This window comes from Nymphalis io, chromosome 9, assembly GCF_905147045.1.
Source record: "Nymphalis io chromosome 9, ilAglIoxx1.1, whole genome shotgun sequence".
Taxonomy (NCBI): domain Eukaryota; kingdom Metazoa; phylum Arthropoda; class Insecta; order Lepidoptera; family Nymphalidae; genus Nymphalis; species Nymphalis io.
The window spans coordinates 7803863-7826238 of record NC_065896.1 but is presented as its reverse complement, the minus strand read 5'-3'; the positions used below and the strand labels follow the sequence as shown (position 1 = coordinate 7826238).

At 30.1% G+C, this 22376-nt stretch overlaps 4 protein-coding genes across 6 annotated transcripts; 2 read left to right on the top strand and 2 right to left on the bottom strand.

The window, feature by feature from the left end:
• Nucleotides 1-517: 517 nt before the first annotated feature.
• Nucleotides 518-1370, top strand: LOC126770656 (UDP-N-acetylglucosamine transferase subunit ALG14 homolog). The gene has a single exon (XM_050490164.1). It carries the CDS (start codon nt 641-643, stop codon nt 1274-1276), a length of 636 nt encoding a protein of 211 aa, XP_050346121.1. The 5' UTR covers nt 518-640; the 3' UTR covers nt 1277-1370.
• A 1075-nt stretch (nt 1371-2445) lies between these two features.
• Nucleotides 2446-4639, bottom strand: LOC126770660 (uncharacterized). Its single transcript, XM_050490168.1, has 2 exons — nt 4139-4639; nt 2446-3327 (listed from the first exon to the last, which is right to left on the bottom strand). Exons 1-2 carry the CDS (start codon nt 4472-4474, stop codon nt 3052-3054), a joined length of 612 nt encoding a protein of 203 aa, XP_050346125.1. The 5' UTR covers nt 4475-4639; the 3' UTR covers nt 2446-3051.
• Nucleotides 4640-5080: 441 nt separating this feature from the next.
• Nucleotides 5081-14908, top strand: LOC126770554 (uncharacterized). 3 transcript variants are annotated; one of them, XM_050490008.1, is made up of 8 exons: nt 5098-5319; nt 5442-5590; nt 5841-5994; nt 7959-8540; nt 10494-10784; nt 11052-11157; nt 12080-12247; nt 12434-14908. In XM_050490008.1, exons 1-7 carry the CDS (start codon nt 5271-5273, stop codon nt 12243-12245), a joined length of 1497 nt encoding a protein of 498 aa, XP_050345965.1. In that variant the 5' UTR covers nt 5098-5270; the 3' UTR covers nt 12246-12247; nt 12434-14908. The 3 variants fall into 3 exon arrangements, with proteins under 3 accessions (XP_050345966.1, XP_050345965.1, XP_050345964.1); XM_050490009.1 differs by having other exon boundaries at nt 5081-5319; nt 5445-5590; nt 12080-14908; XM_050490007.1 differs by having other exon boundaries at nt 12080-14908.
• Nucleotides 14909-20369: 5461 nt separating this feature from the next.
• On the bottom strand, nt 20370-21950 carry LOC126770592 (cathepsin B). Its single transcript, XM_050490065.1, has one exon. It carries the CDS (start codon nt 21948-21950, stop codon nt 20841-20843), a length of 1110 nt encoding a protein of 369 aa, XP_050346022.1. The 3' UTR covers nt 20370-20840.
• Nucleotides 21951-22376: the final 426 nt, after the last annotated feature.

Sequence of the window (22376 nt, the reverse complement as noted above, 5' to 3'; positions counted from 1 at the left end):
TGGATTATAACGCTGGATGGATTATAACAAAAAACGTGTTACATGAATTAATTAAACATAACATCCAAGGACCTGTATATAAAGCAGTCCGATTAATAGAGAGTAAAGGTCATAATGTTGTGCGACTTCCTCCATATCATGTAGATTTAAATCCCATCAAATTGATATGAATCCCGTCATGAAGAGACGGTTTGCAGAGAAAAAAACACTGCTAAATTAACTTCTACCAGCCGCGTCACACGTCAGGTTATTATGAAATATGAACGTACAATACACTATAATTTATCCTGCATTTAAAAAAAAAATTATAATCGGAAACAGTTACTTTCCGAGGCAGAAATCAAAAAGTGAATAACCAAACGTTAAACGTTATTTACAATGGCCTAACTTTAGGATGATTTTTGGTTTTCTTTTTCTGGCGTGAAAATATTAGGACCCTTCCTATGATCTTTTTAGTGATGCCATTGCTGTCACTGTCAAGTGTCAGTCATAACATCAAAATATCAAATGATGTTAAGACAGTTTTTTGAAAATAAAATTTATACGGTTTAATGATGTTATTTCATTATTATTAAATTAGAAATAATAAGCGATATATTGATAGCTTAATTACTGATTAATTCTAAAGTCATCGGTCAATATGAGTGTTATCTTATATGTAGCAACGGGTATAACCGTGGCGTTCACCATGAGAGTTTTCTTCCTATTTTATAAAATATTAAGAAGTGATTGCCAGTTAATTAGTCCAAATAATTCATTAAGAACAATTTACTGCATCGGGTCTGGTGGTCATACGACAGAACTATTGAGACTTATGTCTCATTTAGACTCCAAGAAGTTTCAGCCACGACTATTCATTTTAGCGAAAAATGATACCAGTAGTGAAGTAAAAATACAAGAAGCGGTGAATGGATCTGATGATTATACATTATATAGAATTCCCAGAAGTAGAAATGTTAAGCAATCATATCTGTCATCGGTATTCACCACCATTTATGCAACTCTTTCTACTATACCTATTTTATATAAATTTAAGCCTGATGTTATATTTTGTAATGGTCCTGGAACATGTGTACCAGTTTGTTTGGTTTCATTTTTATTAAGATGTTTGTTTATTTTAGACTGTAGAATAGTATTTATAGAAAGTCTTTGTAGAGTCAGAACACTTTCTTTATCTGGCATAATATTACAGTTCTTTGCTGATGTATTTATAATACAATGGCCACAGCTAAGGCATGTATGCTTTAGAGCTGAATACTTTGGTAGATTAACATAAATTATATTGATAGAAAAAAATACCAAATTAATTGTAAATTATAAAAATGGCATGCCACTTTTAATTATTCATAATAAATCACAACTTTTTTTAACAATTAAAAAACATATTTTGTAAAAAAAACATTTATTTTGTATTTATGAAATAAACATTGTAAATCAAAAGCCTCATACATATTAAAATGTATTTTCCTTTTTAGAAATTTCTTATACATAGTGATATTTAACAGTATGAAAATGTACAAAAGAAGTTAAAATGATAATCCTTATTCTAAATTAAATAGTAAATCCAAAATAAGAAATCACAATGAAAATAATTTGTTACTTATAAATATAGATCTACTTTGAAGTAATATCCATTTCAGATCAACATTAATCTATCTATAATATACAATAAATATTATGATTCCTTTATAAATTGCCAACAATGTAAAGTGTAAATCCTTCAGTCTTCACAATAAGTATGTGCATTTCCATCACCAATGTTAACAGTCAAAGGGAATTTAATAATCTCCTTTCGATACTAAAAATAATGAAAACTGCATAAATACATTTGATTCATTAAGTCAATAATTTGTGTGTATCTATGATATATAAAAACAAAATTAATTTGCACATATAGGAACCTATTAGTAACTATAAACAAAGCTGCTGTTGCTGCTTGTATTGTCATATGTAACATAAATAAATAACAGTGACAATTTTGTCTTTAAAATGCAATATTCTGCAATAATTATAAGCTTTTTAATAAGTCAGAGATTCCCAATCCTTTTTGTGTTAAACCTCCTATGACTATAAAATTACTTCACTCATTTTTACATTTGTATGATACAAATAAATTACATTGATTTTGGAGCACTGCTCATATACATATTAAATCATTGCGACTTGCCCTCTTTAAAACTTAGTATTCTCTACATCTACATAACCCCTAGGAAGGTATGTACTATTGGTTGGAAACCCCTGATTTTAATGTTACTTTTAACATTATTTATATAAAAATAAAATGCATAAAGTTTGCACAGACTTCATTTTGTTACAATGAAATAAGGAATACTGTACTAAGAAAAAATAATTATTGGCATTGATCACATTTTCCTTCCTTAACTGGATATTTGTTGACTTCTTCATGACTATTAACTACATATATAATATATATGCCCATTTATACATTGATATAACATAATGTAATAATCATGTCTTTTATTAAATATTTGATTTTTAAAATTGATTATTGTAATTATTATAATAAATTGACAGCATTATAATTACAAACTCACTTTACTCGACTGTGGCTGGAACTGTTTTACAGATAAATATATGTCTATATAACAATTATTTTTTTTAGTTTAATATTTTTAAAAACATTGGCACATAATAAATAATATATATAAAAAAATTTAGAGATATTGTTCATTAATAGTCCTTTAAAAATTGATTAATTAGAAATAATATTCGAATGAAAAGTCCTTATTAAAATTTAGAGTGGGATTAAAGTATGTCTTATTTAAACTTAAGATTATAGAATTAGACACACAGTGACATATAGACCAATGAACACCAGCTAAAATGAAATATTAAAATCACAAATACATCTTAGCCTAGATTAAATTACAATTGTAAATAAAGGACACCTTATAATGATATTGCCTACAAGTAAATATTTTAGGCACATCAGAGAATACTAGACAATCTGTGACTTAAGTAAAATCATAAGTACAAACGGAAGAATTAAGTTTTGCTTACATATCTAAGTTCAAAATATAATACAAGTTCTTAAGGTTTGTTGACATCATTGTTGGAATCCATTTGGTTACTAGTTTCTTGTTTAGCGCTGTTAACAGTTTTATTGTCTAGATGGTATTTTTCCTCATCAATTAAATACATAGCTTCATCATATGTTGGTGGTGGAATTTCTGAACTGGAAGGTTGTGGTTTGCTTATTACTGCACTTGATATTAGAGCATCATAAGAAGGAGGTAAGGTAGCACTTGAAGCTGTTCGAGGCACTTGAGCTCCATAGGCTTGTTCAGCTTGTACAGTTGCCATATCCTATAAAACATATTCTCTACTTTATGTCATAATGTAAATATTAATATTTTGTAAAATAAATAATTATGTCCTCCTGACTGATTTTTGCCACACAACACAGATGCACTCTCTAAACACTCTCACAATCCCCCTCAACCGGAAAAAATTTAGGGGTGAGACCAAGACCTTCACATGCTTTCCGTGGTACGGGAGTGTACTTACTTACAACATCCCATCTGCTGAGAATTTTCGACAGAAAAAACTAAATAACTTTTTATCGGATTAATAATAATAATAAGAAATAATCTCAACTGAATAAATCAACAGGTTCTCCAGACCGATTTCCAGGCCTTACATCTAGCCACTAAGCTAACGAGGCAGTCAATAATAAATCATCAACTGTTTATATAAAAAAATCATTTAATATATATTTGCATTTTAAATTTTTAATCAATAAATAAACATAGTTTGAATAACAAGTTTATTAATAAATTAGAAAGTATAGTAAAGATTTTTTGTTATATCTTGTCCAAATGGTCCTATTTGTATACCGTTAATTATGGAAAATTCTTTTTACTTATATTTCAATTTCAGTAATGATAAATTTGCATAAGTTTATCACACATCTGTATTGTATTCAAAGAGATAAAATAAATTAGATTTTTGGGTTAAGGTCATAGAATATTTACTTTTTGAGATAAATAGAAAATACCGTTTATGCACAAACCACAGTTATCAATGGCCTTTATTTATATTATCATTTTGCACGTGAACGTAGCAAAATAATTAAAAATAAGCTGATAATTAAAAAACAAACTTTCACACAACTTACCCTAATAATTGCACGTTGATGCAAAAGCATTTGAATAACACTTTTTCTCCTCAAATATAACATGCTTTTAACAGCCACCATCATTCCAGAGCATATAAATATAGGTCCCACGAGCCACATGTGTCCCAAGTTACTGAGAATATATCCATCAGCATCTCCCAATGCTAATACTGTGATAACGGTACCAACTGAAAACAACACCATGGACAGCACAAAATAGGAATAACTCGTACAATCACATCGTCCAAATCTTTGATCTTCCTCTAACTCGAAATCTCGCTGCCGCAAACGATGCAAACGTTGTCGAATGAAAGGACTATCAAAAACGGTAGCCATTTTTCTATAAATTTCTTTACTCTTGTTAATAAAATTAAGTACTTTATATTCACAACAAAAACATATTTGGAAATGCTAAAGGAATTGTTTAGAAAAATGTTAAAAAAAAAATAACAAGTACAACTATCACAAGAAGTAACTTTTGCTTTTCTTGCCCTTCAGGCACAGATTAAATTAACAATAATTCTAAAAACTATTACGAAGAAGTATATTTATCTATTGCAGTGTTACCATAATGTTTTTTTATTTACATGATAATATTTACAACACTTAATAATTTTTTTACGGATTTATCACGTATATTTTAACATTTTTTATAAATTTCTGAGTTTCAAACACTGCAGTGTCCGTGGTCACAAGCTCAAATTTTCAAAATTCAAATTATATAGGTGTTAACAGAAATTGGAATTTAAAATAGTTAAAAAAAAGTAACACCAGGCGGGCCAACTACAGATGCATCTTATTTTTAATTAAATATTTATATAATATTTCATATATTGCATACTCTTTACAAAATTATTTTAATAGCACAAGTTTTCTCAATGTTTACATTCTACTTCTGATTGTCAATCTTAATTGTCACTTACGTCAAATTTTAGACAACTTGTTATATTGTGTAAAAGTGTGTAGAATAGATGATGACGCAAAATATTTTATTCATAATATATTTACCTTAGTTAACTTAATAAATCTTTAAATTTTTTATTAAATCTAAAGTAATAAGAAATTTATCTTATTTCATATTTAGGACCTATTTGTTAGTGCTTTATAATCCTTTTTTTGAGTTAGATATATCATGGCTCGTTTCTTTCTGCTGTTTTGTTTAATGTTTATTTTTGAGAAAGGTATGCTTTTTCTTATTTTTTATTTTTATAACAGTCTAACTTTTATTATTTTAATCCAAAAAATTAAGGATAATTACTCTTTACTGTTTTTCCTGTCATTGATAAAAAAATTTTTTTTTCAGAAGTATCGGGATTGAAATTAACTATTGAAAGCGACGGTCCAGCTGTACGTGGCTCTAATGTAACATTTACAGCAACTGTAAAAGATTATGAGGGAGAGAGTCTCAAATTCGTCTTCTGGGATGATGCACAACCCCAACATACAGCTGAGGTGATAACCATATATTTGCATACAAATCTAATTATAGCTATAAATACATTGCACATAATTTAAAGCTAGTTTTGAATTGATTAAACTAATATTAACTAAATATATCATTTCAATAATACAAATAGCTTGTTATTCGCTAATTATTATTACCCATAAATTTTAAATTAGCTTAATATCATTTTGGTTAAGAAAATTAAAAAATGTATAATTTATTTAGTCTGATAAAATGGTGATATATATAAATTTTCAGTTTATTGAGTCAGCAAATACTTCAAAGTGGGTAGTCGAGTATCATCGTGACCTGTATGAGTCTGGAGATTATACTGTCAAAGTTAACCTTATGAAGAGCTTTTATGGGATATGGTATCTGGTTACAACATCCAGTACATCTTTTGAATTAACAGGTATAGTACAGACTTACCGAAGTACTGAAATGTTTTAAAACATAAACATTTTTAAATTTTTAAACTGATCACTTATTCTACTGCTAACCAGCATACTATGTAGTAGTATTTTTGTGTTCTAGTTTGATGGGTGAATGAAGCTGTGTAAGTACCACTACACACATCAGGCACAAGGGCCACAATATCTTATATTTAGTTTTTCAGGTTGGTGGCGTATTGGCCATGTACGAAATAGTTAATATTTCTTACATTGCCATTGTCTACGGGTAATGGTCACTAAACAGTAGCCAGTTCGCCAACATGTTTTTAAAAAAAAGGATATATATCTACAGCTACAGATTTTTTTTTATTTGGTAATGAATCTTCAAACGTAACATACATAGTTTGAGTTATGTATTATGGTTTTACTGGAATTTTCCTGAAAGTTATTTTAAGCCATGAAGTTTGTTTTATATTTATAAATAATTATTATTAATACAATTGTATTTATATATAGAAGTTCTCAAGGTTGATGATTCAAGTTAGATGCATAATTTGAAACAAAACATAGATTACAGATATAAAATTCACACGTTTTAACTATTAAGGCTGCACTTTACTTGTAACGTTTCCGTACTTTGTTTGCTTATTAGAATGCTATTCTATTGTCATGTTAGAGTTATTTGTGGGAATACAACAAAGCAATAATCTGTAATGCCGTCTACAAAGTTAAGATGCTTAAACGAATAATTAAACTCGAGAACCTACATGGTTCAGAGGCCTAGATGACCTCGATAGCGCATGCTCTCAGCATGTGCATCTTAACCGAAAATCGTGGGTTCATACCCAGGCAAGCACCACTAAATTCCGATTTTGCTTAATTTGTGTGTAAAATTCGTTCGCTCGGCGGTGAAGGAAAACGTAGTGAGGATACCTGCATGTGTATTCTACCAACCTTAACAGCATGGTGGATTAAGCTCTAAACCTTCTCAAAAAAATGATAAGGCTTTAGCCCAGAATGTACAGGCTGTTACTAAAGTTCTAATAAAGGGTTGTGAAACATTAAAAATTCTAATAGTACGAATCCGAAAGTCATCAGATGGTCACACTGGTGACATTATGTGAGGTTTCGTAGTCTAGATTTAATAGAAGTATAAATATTTTTTGTATATTTATTAATTACTAAGCAAACAGCAATGCTTAGTAATCTTAGTAATGTTGTGTTCAGGTTTGAAGTGTGAGTGAGCCAGAACTACAGGTACAATATTGGTGTAATGTGTTCCCACATTTAATTAAATACAAAAGTTTGTTCTACAACACAGGATAGCAGTTGATAATTAATTTTTATGTTGTAAAATCTAGCTCGTCCGGTCTTTCATATCATTCTGGAACGCAATCAGCTTCCTATTATAAATTCAGCTTCCTTCCTCTGCTTTATTACGAGAGTTGGGCGCACAAATTTTTCTTACTTAAATATATTTCATAAATTATATATCATTAAAATTGGTTTACAATATGTAAAGATATGGTATAATATAGTATATAATATGGCGCCCTCCAGCCAGGTGGATCGACGACCTTAAGGTGGCGGGCACCAACTGGATGCGGAAGGCGGATGACAGGGAGCTTTGGCGCACCTTGGGAGAGGCCTATGTTCAGCAGTGGACAACGATTGGCTGTTGATTGATTGATTGATTGATATGTGAAGATATCGAGTAACATACACAGAACGCAAACACACTAGTTGATATAAATTGATATGGAACCAGTCGAGATAAAATCGTTCAATCCAAATAAATAATCGGCTAACAATCGGCAAAGCTATCGAGGAGCATACAAACAATCAAGCATCGATTGATTACCTCCTTAAAATCGGCCATCGTATATCTCATTCATTTTAAGAAAAAAAATTATATTTAACATCCTTATAGAAAAAATATAATGGGATATTGAAGACATAATTCATTGTTTTCTTTTTTTTTCAGATTCATTAAATGGTAATTTAGTACTTAACCAGAACGACATGGACAGGCCAAATAAGTTCGTTGCTGTCAACAAAACTGTACATCATTATATTAAATTGCCTGAAAATGAGATACAATTTCTTAAGAAAAACGCTTCCACGGTCATCACATATTGGTTCATCGATTGTCAATATATAGATCAAACTGCAGATTTTTCATTAAACTATACGTACCAGGATGTCATGAGTGATCATTACATTGATGCCTTGGTTGTTGCAAATAACCAACCATTGCCACCAATTACCACTACAACCACCACGACGACTACCACTACGACCACAACAACGACAACAACTACTACAACGACCACAACAACAACTCCTAAACCAACAACTGTTGTACCGTCAAGCACGATACCATCGACAACGATCAAAGATGTGGCAAGTGGAAATGTTACCCATAAACTATATAAGAGAGCACTCTCAAATAAAACAATTAAAAAGAAGAATGCTATCAAAGATTTTATATGCCATAATTCAAGCATCGTACCAATTGGAGATACCTACACGTATGGCCATTATCAAGAAACAATCAGTATCAGAGGTACTTTGAATGCACAAGTATTATTTAGTCAATAAATAACACGTTGAAGGAAGAGTTTGCGTTAATCATCGATCATGTAGCTAGACTAATTGAAGACACAAAAGAATCTTACTATTTAACAAATGTTCGAAAAACGAAATGTTTTTTGATGATGATGATGTGGAACTTACACTTGTAAGTTCCATATCTTTCCTGGTTTGTGGCGTAAACACTTTAGTAAACCACAAAATTATAAAAAGTTGTGCTCCTCCAAAAATCTTATTAAACTCAAAATTAATTACTGAACCTCACGAAATATGTAATGCATTTATTGAATATTTTTCCACAATAGGACCCCTTTTAGCACAAAAAATACCAAAAATATTCCATGAAAACATTAGCAATGCCTTACCAAACATCCATGAAACTAATTCCAAATTATCTATTTTTGATCCAACAACTAATAACGAAATTATTAAAATTATAAATAATCTCGATTCTAATTGTAGTGGTGGGGTAGATGGGATAAGCACAAAGATTATAAAACGTGTAAAATTATCAAAATACTCTTTAATTACCCATATTTTACTCTAACCATTAAAATCTATACCGAAACCAAAATAATGAATATTCGACAATTATATACTTACGATATTTGCATCTGTATCAAAAAAACTCTTGAAAAAAGCGTCCGTACCAAACTAACTTTTACTAAAATAAAACAACAGTCTAAACGCAGCACTCGTCGAGCGAGTTTCATTGTTCTACCAAAGATAAGATCGAACTATGGCAAAAAAATTATCACATTTGAAGGAGTGCAACTTTTTAACAAAATACCCTCAAATATAAGAAATGTAAACTCGCTTAACACATTTATGACACAACTAGCCGACTATTTTACAAAAGATCATTCACTTCGAATAATGTAATAATTAATTTTAAGTCTAACATTGTTCTCATATAAGTGACGTTAGTCTATGGGAATAAATATTCTTTAAACCTAAACTTAATCGTAAAGCTTTGCGAGTCCTTCAGGGCTACGATGCACTCATCAATTCTTATACGAATATTGATAATCATGTTTTCCCGACCGATTTCCATCACGTATTCTCAACGGAGACTAGCCAACTGTGCAGTTGATATTCCCTCAGTTGTAGTCTTATAATCGAGTTTAAGTCTCATAATCGATGGAATGGCAATTCGACATGAAAAGAGAGAATTCCAGCTCAGGACCAAAAGCTTTACGTCATTTCCGAGACACTGAGAATTGCATTACAAAAAAATCCAATGACGTTTTACTGTTCTAACCTGGGTTTAGGGCCCTGGACCTTCTGATCTGATATGATTCGTTTTCACTGTAATCATTAGTCCTAAGGATGTCAGCGCCTTTGTTGGGTTTATCATGGCTTACAATCATATTCAGGGATAAAATTGCACTGCTAATATTATTCGTGCTATTGATCAAATAATTTGTCTAAAGTGTATTTATTGTAAACTGAAAAGACGATTCGTTTCGCTTAGTCTCTAGTAGACTTGTCTATTTGATACATTTTTTTTTATTGAAACACTAGTAACTGTCATCTTCATACATTTACCTACCCTCCTATTTATATATAGAAGCCACCGTAAGAAGCCAACGGTGGCTTCTAAATTACACCTCATAAACAATTCTACTAGCCGTAAGTAAAAGGAACTACGCCTTGAATATCTAAATTCAGATTGATCACGTCACTAAACACTTTGTAAAAATATTCTCTGATGGGCACAAATGAAAATCAGTAATTTATAATTCTTAATAAAAACATTACAGCTTATATGACAGCGTGACGATAGCGCTATTTAAAATACTATTAACGCCATCTAGTGGTGAAACATATTAAACATATATGAATATATTTAAGAATAAATAAATTAATAACTATTATTTGGTGTAAATAAAAAATACTGTGGCATTAATACTGATTGATATTTCAGAATCCATATCAGTGATAAACATAACTGGATTGAACTGGCTTCAGCATGGAGACTTACTTAATTTAAAAGTTAAGTATACAGGGTCTCCACCATTCGACTATTGCGCTATATACAAGCTGGGACAGTACAATGTGACAGGAAACGAGACCTGTTCATACAATACTAGGACGTCGTCCAATGCATTTCCATTAGTCCATTACTTCTCTGATAGCGATCAGCATACTGTTGTCGTTGTGATCGAAAACGAAGTCGGTAAAACAGTTTCGAGGGCAACCATCAATATTTATAAAGGTATCTAGTATTTTTTTATTTCTTTAATTGTCTTTCTTTTACTAAACATTTAGTAAAGCTTTTTACGAGTTCTAGTTTAATTCTGAATACGACCAAACTTGTCTCTATTATTTTGTCCAAAAGTAAATAAATTTGTAGCTATAAAAGCAAAGGCAATTTTTTTTTACTGGCCTTAATGTGTGTGTAGAACTTAAGGTTAACTTTATAGTGTTGTTCTTTTGTTCTAATAGCTATCCCACAAAAATAAAAAAAATATATTTTTCTTAGCTTCGGTGCATGCACAGCTGTCAGTGATAGTGGTACCGGTGGTATTCTGTCTGGTTGCTGTTATTTTGGTAGTCTTCGGTATCGCGTACTATCAACATCGATCGAGGTTTGTATTATATTTATATTATATGAAAATAAAATGACCGGAAAATTTATAAAATATTGCAACAAAGATATCTCTCATATCTCCTCTTAAAGTTGCAAAACTCCTTATGGTTCAAAATTCAGGCTTCAAGAATCGACACTCAGTAGTTTTGGCTGAGCTTTGATAGTCAGACAAGACGAACGGTTTTATAAGTATAGACTAACCTTTTCTTGGCATGCGTTAAAATGTCGCTCTAAATTGTTTTGAAAAATATTATCAAATACGACTTTACGACTAACTACATTAGAATAAGTGTTAGGATATAACGTAATAAAAAATCATTAATAATATTTCGTATTAAATGTTTGGTGTTTTATCTTTCAGTTTATTTCTCAACTGTGAAGTCTTTGTCCTTTAATCTAATCTGTAAACGAAAAAAAACAACATTGATAACTTTATAAATTACCTAGAAAAGTATAACGTTTATTTTAAATTTAAAGATATCTTTTTTTCATATTATGTATGTATAAGACAATAATTTTGTCGTTCCAATTGTTTACCGCAAACCAGCAGTACTTGGTATTGTTGTGTTCCGGTTTGAAGGGTGAGTGAGCCAGTGTAATTACAGGCACAAGGGACATAACATCTTATTTATCAAGGTTGATGGCACACTGGCGATGTTAGCGATGGTTAACATTTCTTACAATGCCAATATATAAATATGGGCGTTGGTGACCACTTACCATCAGGTGGCTCGTCCACCTTAGGTAAGTTAGGTAGTTCTATAGAAATAGATCTTTTTCTTAAAGACCAAAACATATGAGACGTATCTTTAATAGTAATATTTTTTTTTGTATCATGTGCAAATGTTTTTTATAAAAAAAATCAATGTTATGTGTAATCAAACAAATTTATTTAAATTTTATCCACTTATTAATTTCAGATATACCGTTGAAGTGGCCGATTTTGATTTCGGACAGCAAGCCAATCTCGACTACAAAACATTCACCGAACGCCTCAGAGCCAGTTTCCGAAACGCGTTAAACTTCAGACAACGCGACGACACGGAACCTCTGACGTCAGATACGAGATACGACTCAATGACATAAGAGTAAGTATTTTATAAATGGTATTGTACATATAAGGGCTAAACTTCATGTGAAAACTTTTGAGATTAACCGACCAATAAACATTGATTTGAAATTTAAAAAAAAAAAACTTTAATTGTTGAATTCGATTTGCCAAAGTTATATTTTATTGTTATTATTATTAAACAACTTTATTGCACACTCACAAGGAAAAAGGAAAAGACAAACACAAGTAAAAACAAAAGAAAAAGAAAAACAAAAGTTCAAGAGAAGCCATGCTATATAAATAATTTTTTTAGTTTTATTTTTGTTTACAAAAGTGTATACGTGATGAAATTAAATACTTTGTTTTATTAGATGATTATATTATTCGGATTTATATAACATTAATCGATGATTAGTCGGTTAATCCATTAGATTCAGGATTTAAAAAATAGATTCACACTTTCCACATTTGCTCAGAAATTGACTTATATTTGGCACTTCTCATTAGACGTTCGTTACTTGTTTTTTGTTTGTTATTTATATGAAACAATCATTCCATTTACCACTATGAAAATTTATGTGATTGCAATTTGTAAAGATAAATTATTGCACAATAAAAAGCTTAATCCAGTATATTGCTATAGTTCCTAACCCTAGGCGCTAGCGTTTTAGAAATAATTTCAAATTGATACTAATCATATGGTATTGACTTCAATATATTTCGATTAATAACGACATCGGTAATTTAAATAGTTTTTATTGTAATTAAAATACCAGTTATCAAAGTTATTAAAATCGGAATTGTTGCTTTAGAGTTTATCATATTTTTTTTATTGTTTTTGTAATTGTTTTTTATAGTCAAGATAATGCCGCGTTGTTTTTGCATTCATATGTATGTAAAACATTATCGTATAGTAATTTTTACTCGGCTTATTTGAAGATGATTTTTTATATTTTTTATTTGATATCGTCATATAACCTCTTTAGATAATTGAATGCAGTAATGTTTATTTATACTATCATGTCATGTTATATTGAGGTTACATGTATACGCGATATAATTAAGAATAAAAGGGTTATTTTTCATTAATATGAATGTGTATGACATAGCAAGCTATGGACTAATTGCGATTCACCAATCGAGAAACGGATCTTTTTAATCCAAAATTGCATATACTTCACGATTGCTACAAATCATTAATGATATATATTTAATCTTAGCCATAGACACAATGGTGGAATACGAATTATGCCACAAGCCACAAGAAATTGACCATTATCGGGATATTGACGAAGCATTCAATACCTGTCTCTTTTGTGAGGCTGTGTTAACAATAGCTTTGTCTCTCTTCCACATTTACATATTCAACATCCCATATACTTAACACCGATTGGAACGTTAAATTTTTTGTCTATGAGTAGCAGAGTTCGATGGTTGTCAATTGATTTTGACAGTTCAATTTTGGTTTTGATTTTCGATTGAGTGAATGACAATTAGCAAGAACTTGTATACAAAATTATAATCGTCATGGTAAAATAAAAGGCCAAAATTAGTTTATATAATTCCAATTTTGTGTAAAGATATAGTATTATTGGTAATCTTATAGGATTTAATATCTGTCCTTGTAAATGAAAAAAAAAACACTATTCATAAGAGATGCGTTTTGTAATTTTCATAATTAAATCAAGCTTTATTGTAGGTATTATATAAATAAGCTTTATATTATAGACTGATATATGCTGGCATATGTACGCGTTATTATTATATTTTTGTTTAGGTATGTAACATTGACATAGGTTAAAAAACGAGTTATAAAAAAAAACATTCTAATGTGCAACAAACAGACGTGAAAATTATAAGTTTTAATCATCTGTTGTCATGTCAAAATGTAATTATAAATCGAAATGTTTTATTAATAATTATCATTAAATGATTATCTGTGGTTTCAATTAAAATTGTATCGATACTATGAACAACACGCATGTACATTCAAATATAAATCTTAACTTGATATACATAAAGATCAAAATATGATTTTACAAAATAATATGTTATTGTTGTTCACTGTATTGATGAAGTATAAACAAAGTGATCAGTCATGTTTTGTGATATTATAGGTTAAATTAAATAGATTTACTTGTATTTATATATTAGTTCTAGAACATTATATATAAATCATATTTCTGTATTTTAGAAGCAAAGTTACTTATAATTATCTTTCCCCTAAAATACTATTTATGAATTATCGCAGGTGCCATTTTATTGTAAAATAAAATAAAAAACAATAAGAATGTATTTCGTTCGAGCTTCGTAAATAAGTGTATTTCGTACAAGTGAAGCTTAAGTAAAAAGTCTATTGAAATGTACACAAACCGTGTTCAAATACAATAAATATTTTTTTTTGAAATTTCTTAACTAGTTTAAAAAATAATTTCAACCTTAATATATATTTATGTAATATGTTGATAATATTATTGAGTGTAGGTTTTCTAATTTAAATCTAGTCGTAACCTTATGTATTGTAAAAATGTAGGTAAAATTCCTTATATAAATAATTGATATATATTATAAGACGTGTATTATCAACAAAACACCTCTGACCCTTTTATCTTATATATAAATTGTGAGTTCTATGCCTCTAAACTACAGAATGTGTAATTAATTTGTAGTTATAATAAAGTGTTAATTGAAAATAAAAGTTATTTCTTTTATGGAACCCTTTTTTACTTTGAGAAGAAGTTGAATATTAAATAGATGACAAATATACTTCGTGAAATTGTTATAGCGCTCTAAAATATTCGCCAAATTTAACTATAACACAAAATTATAGCAGCCAGTCGGGAATTTAGCAAAAAAGTCGAATCTATTCCATGAAATGAAAACTTCAGTGACTTTTTAAAAAAACTGCATAAAGAATTGAAGTGGTACATAAGGGCAACGTTGTAGGTCACGCTCAAAACCCTCTCGTAATACAAACCTCGCGGAGTTACATGTGAATGTGTTACTTGATGAGATTCTAATTTAATTTTCCATGAATTATGTGTTTTTCATGAAACTTTTCATTCCATTTTCATAGTGAATTTCGTTATACTCATTAATTTTTATTTTTTATTTTTATTTTATTTATTTGGGAAACATACAGCATAATATAATACATAAAATTTAGTAACAAAATAAATTTCACTTAAGCCAACAAAGTTTCCACTTATACAAACAAACATGGAGTGAACCTAACGATAACAAGTTATTTAACAATTTATTAAGATATATGAATAAAGTATTAAAAATAATTTAAAACAGAAAAAAAAAAAACGATAAGTATATTACTGACAAATACAGTTTTTTAGAGCTTCTTTGAACTTAAATAAATTTTCGTTAAATATATCTATACTAGTGTAGCGTTTATTATGATTGTCACATGCTCTTACTAAAAAGCGATTTTTAGCATAGTTCGTTCTACACATTGGGACATAAAAGGTATGTTTTGAACGGGCAATGGAATGTGAGCACTTGATATAAATGTTGTTGACTAAGTACATTGAATCGACAAAATTATTTACAATTTTGTAAAGAAAAACCTGATCTTTGCATTCCCTGCGTTTCTCAAGCGATAAAATATTAAGCTTATTAATAGCATTAGACCCAAATTTACGCGTTAATCTTCTAATAAATTTATTCTGAACATTTTCGATAGCCATAACATACTTAGAGTATTGTGGATTCCAAACCGTTGAAGCGAATTCCAAATTAGATCTTACATACGAGTTATACAACACATTATATGTATTGATATGCTTAAAGTCTCTTCCCTGGCGAAATATGAAACCCATCATACTGTAAGCTTTTGCGATAATTTTATTCACATGCCTGTCAAATAATAAATTAGAATCTAGAAGCACTCCTAGGTCCCTAACCTCGGTTACCCTCTTAATTAAATGATTGGAAATTGTGTAATCAAATAAAATTGGATTTTTTTTTCTAGAAAATGTTATTACATTGCATTTTTCAAAGTTAAGATGTAGGCCATTAGATGAACAATATTGCACTAAAATATCCAAATCATATTGCAAGTTTGAGCAGTCATCACTTCTTTTTATGATTTTAAATAGTTTTGTATCATCGGCATATAGAAGTATGTCAGGATTTTGAAAATTTTTTAGTATATCATTAATGAAAATGTTAAACAATAGGGGACCGAGGTGAGAGCCCTGAGGAACCCCAGATGTTATGGGGACAAAACTAGAAATGTGTCCCTTGACAGCGACTGCTTGAGTTCTGTCACGGAGATACGACGTTATCCATCTTAGCAAATCGCCGTGTATACCAGTATATGCAAGTTTTTTAATTAATAGCGTATGTGGAATTTTATCAAATGCTTTTGAGTAATCGGTATACACAGCGTCAACCTGATGTCCTCTCTCCATGGCTGAAAGAACAACATCGAGAAACTCAACAAGATTAGACTCAACTGATCTTTTATTTACGAATCCATGTTGTTGGGTAATGAGCAGAGGTTTTATTAAAGGAAACAAAGTATCGTAAATAATCTTCTCAAATAATTTAGGTATGATAGATAACATTGATATTCCACGATAATTTTTGACAATATGCTTATCTCCATTTTTAAAAATGGGAACAACAAGCGATTTTTTCCAAACAGGTGGTAGTATGCCTGAATATATGGATTTGTTAAAGAGTAAATGTAAAGGGATTGATAAAGATTTACTGCATCGTTTTAAAAACATAGGATGTAATCCATCTGGGCCACTGCCTTTAGACGAGTCAAGTTTTGAGAGATATCTTTCAATGGTACGGCATGATACATTAATAGTACTAATTAAGGACTGACTACTATGCTTGTTTAAATAATCAACCTCGGGTTGATTCACTTCTACTTCAAAAACTGATTTAAAGTAGTTACTAAATACGTGTTCATTATTATAATTAGTAAGACTATTTTAAATTGATAATATAAATTACATAAAAATTTAATAACGAAGATCTCGGGTTCAAACCTAAAAATACCGTTTTTTCATTTCCATATGTTTAAGGGGGATGCAAATTTTAGTCCCACTTCCAATAGCCACGTGTAATCGTTGGATAGGTATTTCCGAGCTGAACAAAAGTTATTATGGCTCCAAGTTTGAAATGTTAGTCCGTTCAGAGTTATGCTTTATTAAACATGGCAGTATAAGTAATAGCCAAATAATGCTTTTTAATAATCTTTTGGTACCTAGGGTTCGCCAGGCATGAGGGATTTGTAGGACCAGCCTTATTTTTAAATGAGATCATAATAAGCGCAAAATAGAAATAAAAAGATGTGATTTTTTATAAGCCAAAACGTTATTAAATAAATAATGGTAACCTAAAAATAGCTTATTTTTATATTATTATATGTATATATATTGTATTTTATATTTATAATGCTACGTATGATAACTGGCTGATGATAACGGTAGAAAGGTGGTTGCTATTATTTTTTTAATAATTTGACAATGTCGATATAAGAAATATTAACCATCGGTACATCGCCAATGTGCCACCAATCTTGGGAACTAAGATGTTATGCCAATTGTGCTTGCAATTACACAGGTTCATTCATCCTTTAAACCGAAACACAATAATGAGTATAAGTACTGCTGTTTTGCAGCAGAATTTCTAATGAGTGGGTGGTACCTACATCAACAAATCTGTAACATTTCAGCAGCGTGGTGGCAGGGGAAGTCATTGCCCGGCTTTTGCAGTTTTTATATGAAACCATAGCAAATATATTAAACTAAGTGTTCGTATGTACGATAAGGAGGGAAAAGTTGGTATTTGGGTCGGTTATAAAAAAGGAGTCTATGACAGACAGATTTACATCGCGTTTATAATGTTAGCATAGATAATGGTTCACATAATATAAAAATGTATACTAAAAATTATAACGTGCAATTAAAAATGTTCTTTTTTAACGCTCTCCGAAAAGTAGAATGATAACGGCTGCATTTTTATTCGTAATACACTCGCAAGTTTGTTAAAAGAAATGAGTTTAATTTTCATTTAACAACGAACAAGGGAAGTTGTGGAAAAAGAAGGAAGCGTTTTCGCAATTAATTAAAATTTCTACACACTAAGCGAAGTCTACCCGTTTAGCGGTCGGGTTAAATCTCTTCAATCGCATAGCGAATACACCACGAGTACAGTTTAATAGCCTACTTTGCTTAATAGAACTAACTTCCCGCGAGCCATAATGCCTTACTGTTTAACTTTACGCGCAAATAATAAATAAATATTCTTTAACTTTTTGCAATAATAGTTGACAATTTAATGCTTACAAATTGAATATGCATCAATACGAAATAAATTTTGGCAATTTAATGCATCGTTATTCCATAGTTAATCTTAAAAGTAGCTAAATTAAAATTTGTGCTTAATAACATTTTAAGTTACTTTAAGTAGGAATATATTATGAGTATAAAAAAAAGTAAATATATCTGATATCTATTAATTTCATAAAATTGTAAACGTGTGAATAATTGTTGAATTATTTCGTTGGAAATTAGTTGATTTGAAAATGCTAATTAGTAGCATATGCGATATAAACTTTTTTCAAGTAGGGCTGTAATTAGTAATTGAGATTTGAGCATCGTCATAATATAAGTCATATTAATTCAATATGATGGATTATGATGTAAAACAAGCGTGTGCGTAAATACAGATCGGTATACACAGGTAGGCTTAGTCTATGCAAACACGATCGGAGAGTGATCAGTCGCAGAATCTACACACGCCTTACTTGCTTTTCGAGTTACGGGTGTGTAACTGTACCAATTTTCTTTAACTTATGGTTGTCCTGAGATTTCTCGTCAGAAACACCTAACTTTTAACGACCCCAGTTAACTTGAACCAGGGTCTCATGATTTTCTCGTACAAGCTAGCCACAAGACAAATGCAGTTCAGTAAATGACCGTAGAATCAAAAAGTCTACGACCAATTCAATGCACTGAAATATGAGATTCATTATCCAAGTTTTTATTAGTAAATAAATAAGTTCAAGTATGAGAGTGAAATCAATAAAGATTTCTTAAAACACTTCAGAAATTGATATGTTTGCTAAAATTCGTCTTCTTCTATGGTTTTAACTATTTTAATGTTTTACTCAATCTGAAGTACCTACATAGGTATATAGTATAAGATATCTTAAAATGATTACCAAATTGTTTCTTAATATTTACAAACTTAGATTTTTTATTACTATTTCACAATGATGGTAATAATGACTCACCTTTACTTGGACACATACCTATTTCTACTATTTTTGTAACAAAACAAGTAGGTACTAACAAAAAAATGAGGTTCAGTGTGACGTCACAAATATGATAACTCAGCTTAAATAAGTCGGCAACCTAAAAACCAAACAGATTTTTCCAATCAAAATCAAAACAATATTTAATTAAAACAGATTAATAATTAACAGATAAATACTGGCTACATTTGTTAATTATATTTATGTCAATTATAATATATTCAATTTAAATAATGAGAATAAATATCAATGCAATTATAGAAGCTAAAGTTAGGTACAATTTACAATATGCTTGTCATGTTCAATTTCTATTATATTGTATTGTTTAATCCGACAATAAGTCGTATGTAGTAAATACAATGCATAAATATTAGTTTGTATTTTAAGATATATCAAGGAAGAAATATAATATAAAAAAATTGCATGTTTTCATATTATTTATTTACTTACGTGTATACCATAAATTGTTTTCTAATGTTAATTATAATTGCACAATTGAAAGGAATCAATATTTTTTTTGTTTATGATGTACTCATGAGATGTTGCTGAGTTGTGCGAGAGTTTTTTTTTAAATTATTAAGTCTATGTTAACAAATTAAATACCAGGTGAATAAAACTGCAATAGTAACACTAGTGCAATAGTACACTATATGCATATCTACATACATATATAAGTTTTGTTAATTTCTAAATTTTGACGCACGAAGTCTTATTTCTTTCTAAATTGTGAAAATCGTATCCAATTTTTTTTATCAGTTTTGAAAATTAATTTAAACGAAAGGACTGACAAGAAACAAGAATTTTATAAACTGATAGCTTTTTTTAATAAACGTATCAGTAACAGATAAGGCATGTTATTTTAAAGTCACGGTCAAAATTCAAATTAATTTATTTGTATTATTATTGAGTTATTGTTTATTTTCTTAATTAAATCTAATGCTTGCTGACCTAACGACGTCTCAAATAGTATACAACACACAAGTACCTATCTCTGTTACTCTACTCTAATTATAATGAGATAAATAACTCTGAAAACTTTAATAATTATGTAACTCAATCGTTAAAGAATCTATTTAACAAGAAATATATTTCTTTCAACTTGAAGTATAAGTATTTCCTAAGATTTGTAAATAATAAAAATCAATATAAAATATTTTCATATATTCAAAGATTCATCAGCAGTAGTAAATTAATTCAGATAATTACATCAACAAAAAGTTGTTACGTTTATAATCGACGTTTTTAAAATAAAAAAATCAACATATTTTTCGAACAAGAAATATAAAAACAATTTATCAAGCACAAAACTTATAAAAATCGTTTATTTTAATTCACATAATAATTATTCAAATTGTGGTTCGCCAGCAATTATAGAACTTTCAATGCCACATTGATCGTCTCCGCGAAGAATTTTGAAGAAACCATTGTCTCCCCAATCGGAATTCCAAGAGTTTGCAATAAGCCAATATTTGTTACCATTATCGACTCCCCATCCCATAATTTTAATAGCGTGGCCACCGAGGGCATCCCCTGCTACATGTTTGTAAACACCACTTTTATATGAAAGGAAATCAGCATACACAGTGAAAGCAGCTTCAACAGGGCCGTTCTTAAATATCTCAGCTCTTATGTTACCCTCACCACCTCTTACAGAGTACACATGTTTTCCGTATCTTTTGTCCTTTTTGTATGGAACGTTATAATTAGGTTGGCATGCTCTAAAGCATTTGGGCGTCTTGGTATCTCCGCTACACGGCATTCTATTGCCTGGAACGTGATGTTCGCAGGGAGCTATTTCGTATGGTCTGCAACCCTGAGTAGAATTAAAACTACCCCCTGAAACTAAACCGAAGTGCTTCCAGTATTGCCATGCCATTGTAGGTATACCCCCATTACAACCGAGGCCGCAAATAGGACAACAACTTAATAAATCTTCAGCGGAGAAATGAAAATGCTTTGTTCCGTTTGAGTAAATACAGTATCGGTCAGTCATTGCTTCTACTGCTCCGAAAGCCCAACAACTGCCGCAAGAACCTTGATCTCTTATTTCGTTTAATGTTGGACAATTTGGCCATTTATCTCTAGGGTCGAAACTGTCGGGCAAACTCGCTATGAGCTCTTCGTCATGCTGCACATTCTCCAGTTTTGAAATAAAATCATCTTTAAGGGTCCCCATCATTTTTATGATCGTCGTTAATGGCATGTGAGGTGGAAAATTCTGACCAGCTTTCCATGAGTTTTGTTTGGAATTTATTATATTTATAAAAGAATCAGAAAGTGGATGAGGTTTTTCTAAGTCTTCCGATGAAATGGTCACCGCAAGCAGTAGCACAAAACACGGAACGCGAAGTATATTCATGTTTGCATTTATTATTTTTACTGAAGTTGAAACGGGTATCGGGCGCACAATTAGAGCGGTGCGCGTCGACTGAGTGGAAGTGGGGCTACTCATACGCCGCGTAATTGCGATGTACATGAGGGGCGAGACAGAGTTTGACCGCGCGTGTCGAAGGTTAAAACCGTTCATATCTAGAATAAATAAATCGAAGAAATTATTTACTTCTCGGTAGTATCAATAAATTATATTTACCGAATGATAAATATAGTATACCTCTTGACGATTCTTATTTTTAATTGTATTATAAAAATATCATATTAACACTAACTGTCAAATTCCTTTACTAAAATTAACCATAAAATAAAAACGGATAAGCAATGCCAATGTTTCATTTAATTAATATATAAAATTATATTTTTATGAAAGATTACTTAAATAATTAAATATATTTTAGCTATATATATATAGCTAATATATCCTTCTATAAACGAATTCATTTCAAAAACCAATTTGGCTTTTTCATTAATCCTGACGAAACAA